This window comes from Hyperolius riggenbachi, chromosome 6 (assembly GCF_040937935.1).
Source record: "Hyperolius riggenbachi isolate aHypRig1 chromosome 6, aHypRig1.pri, whole genome shotgun sequence".
Taxonomy (NCBI): Eukaryota; Metazoa; Chordata; class Amphibia; order Anura; family Hyperoliidae; genus Hyperolius; species Hyperolius riggenbachi.
In genome coordinates, this window is record NC_090651.1 from 362,964,120 (window position 1) to 362,971,551 (window position 7,432).

The 7,432-nt window shown below is 43.2% G+C and overlaps 1 protein-coding gene across 2 annotated transcripts in view; it reads left to right on the forward strand.

Annotated features, from left to right (window-relative positions):
* The window catches only part of HPN (hepsin), a 135,435-nt gene extending 128,312 nt beyond the window's left edge, over positions 1 to 7,123 (forward strand). For both annotated transcript variants that reach the window (XM_068241781.1, XM_068241782.1), the window contains exon 14: positions 3,210 to 7,123. In XM_068241781.1, the coding sequence (XP_068097882.1) occupies positions 3,210 to 3,248 (39 nt within the window). In that variant the 3' untranslated portion in view covers positions 3,249 to 7,123. The remainder of the gene's footprint in view (positions 1 to 3,209) is intronic.
* The last annotated feature ends 309 nt before the right edge of the window (positions 7,124 to 7,432 follow it).

Genomic DNA, 7,432 nt, shown 5'->3' on the forward strand with positions numbered 1-7,432 from the left:
CTTAAAACCATTGATAATATTTACCAAGACATTTTCTAAAAACAGGCTTTTTGGTTGACTTTGCCCCCCTACAAAATAAATAGATAATAAGAACAGTAGTAAAGATAGATAGATAGATAGATAGATAGATAGATAGATAGATAGATAGATAGATAGATAGATAGATAGATAGATTGATAATGGTAATGAATAAAATGTATAACAGACTCCAAGACACGAAAGGGTGAGAGAGACCTGCCCTTGCGAGACGAGCTTACAGTCTGACGGGTTAGGAAGGAAACAAGTGGTGGGGTAGTATGTAATATGCATACATAGAGGCAGTGTGATTTTAGGATACCTAGTAAGTAGTACAACTTGGCCAGAGGTTAAATGGGGAATATTAACAATAATATAATAATAATATACATTATATAATAATAATAGTAATAACAACGACAATACATTATTATTATTATTATTATTATTATTATTATGTAGGGGGAAAAAAGCTGTCCCATCCAATATTAATAAACTATTGATGGTTTTATGCCTAGTCATATGGCAATACCGTCCTATTTTTGTGACCATAAATACACTTCAGAAAATAATTTGGAAACTTAAGTTATGTGATCCTTGGCTGATTCTACTAGGACACTTAGTGGGTGGGGCAAAAAGCTACCTCCTCAGTGGGAGGGACAGAAACCTACCTCCTCTCAGTGGGAGGGGCAGAAACCTACCTCCTCTCAGTGGGAGGGGCAGAAACCTACCTCTTCTTAGTGGGAGGGGCAGAAGCCTACCTCCTCACAGTGGGAGGGGCAGAAACCTACCTCCTCACAGTGGGAGGGGCAGAAACCTACCTCCTCTCAGTGGGAGGGGCAGAAACCTACCTCTTCTTAGTGGGAGGGGCAGAAGCCTACCTCCTCACAGTGGGAGGGGCAGAAACCTACCTCCTCTCAGTGGGAGGGACAGAAACCTACCTTCTCTCAGTGGGAGGGGCAGAAACCTACCTCCTCTCAGTGGGAGGGGCAGAAACCTACCTCCTCTCAGTGGGAGGGGCAGAAGCCTACCTCCTCTCAGTGGGAGGGGCAGAAACCTACCTCCTCTCAGTGGGAGGGGCAGAAACCTACCTCCTCTCAGTGGGAGGGGCAGAAACCTACCTCCTCTCAGTGGGAGGGGCAGAAACCTACCTCCTCACAGTGGGAGGGGCAGAAGCCTACCTCCTCACAGTGGGAGGGGCAGAAACCTACCTCCTCTCAGTGGGAGGGACAGAAACCTACCTCCTCTCAGTGGGAGGGGCAGAAGCCTACCTCCTCACAGTGGGATCAGACGCGTATCTGGAGGGATGCAGACATGACACGTGCCCCAGGCGACCTCCCTCTTCAATCATCAGGGGGGCGCAGAGCTGCTGACAGCATTCCTGAGTCTAAGGGAATAACAATCATCCAGCAGCCTGCCCTTCTCAGCCTTTGTCATATATATACATTACAAGCTATTGAGAGGTGAGCTCCGAAGTTTTCCCTCACTCCCTAATAGAGATCATGTCTCAGTCCCGGAGATAGCAGCAGAAGCTCCTGGTCTGGAGGTTACAAGATCTCACATCCATTCAGCTCTGTCATTCACACATTCCTCAGCCTTATCTCAGTGTGCTGTTTACTTACTTTTATTTATGGCACTCTCTGCAATTTAACCATTAAGCTGCTGGCATCTCTGTGGCCAGATTTAACAACCTCTCTCTTGTACAGTATACCTCAGTTGTTAAAATGCATTATATTTCTAGCTCAGTACCTATCTACTGATATTTAATAGGTTGTCAGGCTTTTATTATGTTATAACCATCACTGTAAATGTGTCATTGCTTTCATTAATATGAGAGTGGTGGCTGCCAAATGTATTTCCTTTTAAACAATACTGGTTGCATGGAAATCCTGCTGATCCTTCTGGTCACTAGGGTCTAAATCACACACCTGAAACAAGCATGCAGCTAATCTTGTCAGATGTGTCATAGGCATTTGATCTGCATACTAGGGTCTATGGCAGGGATCACACTTGTTTTTCAGTTTTCAACTCGGCTTTTTCTGCGCACATTTTCTGCACACCAAGTGTGTTTCTATGCAGAAAAACATGTGCGTTTTTTTCACAACAGCTAGTGTAATTGATACAGAAAACTGACAAAATGTGCACAATTATCATGCAGAATGTCAGGTTTTTTTCTGTGCAAGAAAAACACATTAAGTGTGAACTAGCCCTTGATTAACATGAGTTTTCAGTTTTTCTGTGCAAAAAAAGGCGTATGAAAACAGTCAAGTATGTTCCCTGTCTTAGGCCTAGTGCACACCGAGCGGTTTTTGGAGCGATCCGCCGGCCGCATCCGCCTGGAAAAACGCTTGGCTAATGTATTGCAATGGGATGGTGCACACCGGCGGTTTGAGGTTTTTGCCAAGCTGCAAACGCGCCTCCTGCTGCACGTTTGCGGTTTTTCGGAAGCGTTTAGTCCTCAATGTAAAGTATAGGAAAAACGCAAACCGCTCTGAAAAACGCTAGTTCAGAGCGGTTTGCCAGGCATTTTGGTTACAGTAGCTGTTCAGTAACAGCTTTTACTGTAACAATATGTGTAATCTGCTACACAAAAACGCACGCAAAACCGCTAGGTATGTTTAGAAAACCTCTCTAAACATACCTAGAATCGCTCTGAAATCAGCTCCCAAAACCGCTAGCGTATTGCGGATCTGCTAGCGGTTTTGGTGTGCACTGGGCCTCTAAGTGTTAGAGGCAGTGGATCAGGATAGCCTCATTTATTTTATAGTGACTGTTACATTCTGGTAATTGTGTGTGCGTGTGTTCAACTTCTGAATGCATGAAGGAGTTACCCAGCCCAAAAAGGTTAGACAGGATGCTGTTGATTGTAGGGGTGTGTGTGTGTGTGGGGGGGGGGCCTGGGGGGGGCGCAATTTTAGTATTTGCCATGGGCGCTGTCTTGCCTAGATACGCCACTGAGTGGGAGGGGCAGAAACCTACCTCCTCTCAGTGGGAGGGACAGAAATCTACCTCCTCTCAGTGGGAGGGACAGAAATCTATCTCCTCTGAGACCACTCAGCTCAGACCCAGCATTCCCGGGCAGTAAGTTCAACCACAAGGGGCACATCATTAGCTACTTTTTACACACAAATAGTTTAGCAGCTCATTCAGAAAATCATTTCATTGTATTGAATGTCCTTCTGTCTGTCTTTCAGAGCAATGCAGATGCGGCAGGGATCATAGAGATGGAATGAGAAGCCTTTGGAGGTTAATTCTCCGGAATGGTGATTCTGGGTTCAGTTTCTACTGAAACGGGACGACCAGGTCAGAACGGATGGCTTTTGTGATCTTGTCGTCGTCGGATTTATAATCGCCAATATGCCATTAAAGATTCCAACACCACGCTGCTATAATGTTCCTATTCATGATCATCTCAGGAGTTGGATGAACTTGAAAGCCAGGACAATGGACTGAAGAGGACTCATCTACTCATTCCTAAAGGAATACTCCATCTTCCACACGCTCTCCGATAAAATCTCCTCCCTTTTATTAATTCCCAGATCACCAAGCAGTCAAAAATACTGTTTAAAAATATTCCTTATTTTCCTGGAGGCTGAGCTAGCTCCTCCTATTGCATTGCTTCGGCAACCGGCGCCTGTGTGCAGGAAGTATGCCTTTGCCTAAAACAAGCTGGGCAGGAAGGAGGCGGAGCAAGAGGAGGAGTAGAAGTGTAGCTAACTCTGGGCACAGAAGAATAAACAGACCTTTGGCGGGTGAGCCTGCGACTCAATCAAAAACAAGACACACAATCTCTACTGACAACAAGCATGTTGTTTTTTTTTGTACAAGAAGATGAAGAATAACTAGTTAAAGTTAAAATAAATAAAAAAAATGGACAAAACAATGAAAAAAAAATGGTATTTACATTGTGTTTATGACGGAGTGACTGAAATTGTATTCTAAAAGTGCAATTACTGTTCCAAAGCATTTTACTACTATAGGATATTGTACGATTGTAGTGTTAGTTTAAAAGGGTTGGATGCAATTTTTCCAATTTTTTTTTTTATATCAAAAAGCTGGAAGTATTAACAGAGGGGTTCATACGCCTCTCTCTGTCATTGTGTGGTGAACCAGGCAAGTCTTGGTGAATTGAAATGTGCCTTTCGACAGAGCATGGTGGTAAAAACAACCCCAAAAAGCAAAGGGGGTCACGTCACGATATTTGTAATAAATTGTTCCTGCCAAATACTGTGTGATTAGAATGACTGCCTGGCTGCAAATACCAGACAAACACTGCGCAGCGTAGAATTGGATGGTAAGAAAATGTGCAGCTATTAAAGTCATATGGAACCTTCAGGTGAATATAACGTTATGTATCCAGGGGCATAACTAGAAATCACTGGGCCCTCCTGCAAAACCCCTCCCCCTGCACACTAAATAGGGACTGTCTACAAATCTTTGTCTACAAAACTTTGCATGATTCATTATCAGTGACTGAGCAGATGCAGTCATTAGAACAATTGTGCAGAGAGCAGAAAGTTTTTTTTCTCTCCCTGCCCTTAGTTGTCAGTCTCTCAGTGGCTTCTGGGCCCCCCTGCGGCTGCATCCCTTGCAGGGTCTATTGTTACGCCCCTGTATCTGATGCAATGACATTAACCCATTAACAGCTTCAGTAGAGTTATTTCGTTTGAGATAAGTGCCCTGCTTTTGACCTCTGTCGGGCAGAACTCCTTGTGCTGTAAATTCTTAGAATGCTTTGACGTCTCTCTGCTAGCAGAAAATATAGAAACTGAAAGCAGAAGTCCTCTGTTATTGTCTCACACTGCCCCCTAGTGACAGGAGGCCATAAATATATATTACAGCAGTACTAATTAGACGCAAGGAAATGTAACAAATAAAGAAATTTAAAAAAATGCCAAAATAGATTGGCCTGGGGCACTTGCAAGCCTTTAAATAAATTGGCTGCTAAAGGGTTAGTAGTGATAGGCGGGACATATTGGTGCATTAGCATAATGGCACACTTTGTAATATCTGTGTAACAAAATGTCCCCAAAGAGGGACTGACCCCTCAAAAAGAGGGACAGTTGGGAGCTATGGTTAAGGGCTCTGGTGAGTATAATGGTGGAGTTTGGGTGGTCTTAGGCAGAGCCGGGACAAGGTCCTCCAGCACCCAATTGCGCCTCTCCATCCCTCCCACCCCAGCCGTCACACACTGATTGCTATTAGACTAAAGGTGGCCACACACGATATAATAAAATGATCAGATTTTACAGTAATTCGATAAAAACGATCGTATCTCTCGAAAAAATCAAAAGCTTTTTTTTCATTCGACTGAAAAATCCGATCGGATTTCCCGTTTTTTCCAATTAAAATCGATCGGGAATGCCAGATATTTCTCTTCAACTTATACTACAGATTGTATGGTCTGTGTTAGATTGTCTGTTTGTTAATATACACACCCTAGCAATTTTCTCTGAGTTTCCAATCATTTTTATCATAATTGAGGAAAAAATTTAACATAGGTGTGTGGTACATTGGTCATATTTTTGAAATGTTACAATCAGTCAGAAAAATTGATTGCAATTCTTAAATTGAACAGATGTTTTAAAAAATTGTATGGTGTGTGGCCACCTTAAGAGGCGCTCCAGGGCCCCCAACCCTCCTAACACCTTGATCTCTAGTTATCTGGCTTGCAGTCACTGCCATGTATCCCCTTTTCTTATTTCTCTCTGCTTCAGACAATAGGGGAATGATAGCTGAGTGAGTTGTGCGCCCCCCCCCCCTACACTGCGCCCTGAGGCTGGAGCCTCTCTTGCCTCTGCCTGGCCCTGGTCTTAAGCCCCTCTACACCATACAATTTGTTGTCCAATTTGATTCGATTCGATTCATTGATTAGATTTGATTCAATCCGACATGTCCGATCGGGATTCGATTCAGTTCGATTCAATTTGCCATTGGTTTGCAATGGCAAATTAAATCAAATCAAATCGCGATCGGACATGTCGGATTGAATCGAATTAATGAATCGAATCGGACAAAAAATTGTATGGTGTAGATGAGGCTTTAGGTTGTTTAATGTGACAGGTTCCAAATATCATCTGAGGGAAGATTCCCAGTTCATTGCAAAGGCCTAGCTGTGACATCCAGGATAGAGCCATGACCAAAGCAGACTGGATATAGTATGGGTGTGCTAGCAATAGGATGCATCGGAGCTTGTAGTATCGGTATTTATTGCCATGTGGCAATGAGGAAAACTGAGATCACTTCCTGTTTCAGTGCCACCCAAGACTCTGGGTGTCACTTAGATAGGAAGTTAGAGGGATTATTCCCAGTAAAGTCACTGATAACCAATATTTATTCATGCCCTCAAATGTTGCTGCCTTATGGCGCCATAGGTGGGCCAGTTCATAACCTCGAATCAACCATTTTCATGATTATTTACTGATTTTTGACAAGATGCTCTGAACTGATGTTTTGACGACTGATCTTTAAAGGGACTCCAAGCACCTCTCATGGGCATGCCTTTAAGACTCCGACCAGTACTGCAAAGTACTTACCTTTCTGTAGCTAGTTCTCTCCTCTTTCATTTGATGCCTGAATCGCTGTTCTACACCAAATAGTTTTTGTTCGATTTCAATTTAAAAATCACGGCTGCCGTCTTGGCTATGTTATAACTTTTGGGTCACCCCTGTCTTCTCTGTTAGAGAAGTGCATCACTGAATGAAGCAGGAAGAGGAAGTGACACGCATGGCCATTGCAAGAGGCTGCTCCAGAGGGGTCATAGCACGACTTTGTTGGAAGTCATCTGGCTTAAAGGTATGCCCATGAGAGGTGATCGGAGTACCTTTAAGTATTTTTTTCTTGATTTTTGATATTAGCACGGCGCGGGTACAGATAAGAACTCATGTCCACCGACCAGTAAATCTTTCAAAAGATTTATTATTATTGCTCTGGATTTGCCTATATAAGACCAGCATCTTCCATGCTATTTTGATGGCACGTTGTTCTTTATGCTGGGCTGATGGTTTGTATTGAATTGTTGTTTTTTAGTAAAGAGTACTTTTATGGAAATATGTCTTGTTGCACATGATCTGACAATAAAGCCAGTTTAATGGTCTGAACAATCTGATACGTTGGTAGCACTACAATTATTTTCTATGGTTTGATAACGACCAGAAATTGTGATATAAGATACAGTAGAAGGAGGCACTCCACAGGCAAGTTCAGTTTTATTGCATGTCGATACACACTACATGTTTCGGGCTCCGCCCTTCATCAGGAGCCCGAAACATGTAGTGTGTATCGACATGCAATAAAACTGTACGCAAGTTCTTGCCTGTGGAGTGCCTCCTTCTATTGTATCTTGTATCACTGTGTGGAGCAGGAGTGGTGTAATTGTGTGGAGCAGGAGTGGTGTAACTGTGTGAAGCAGGAGTGG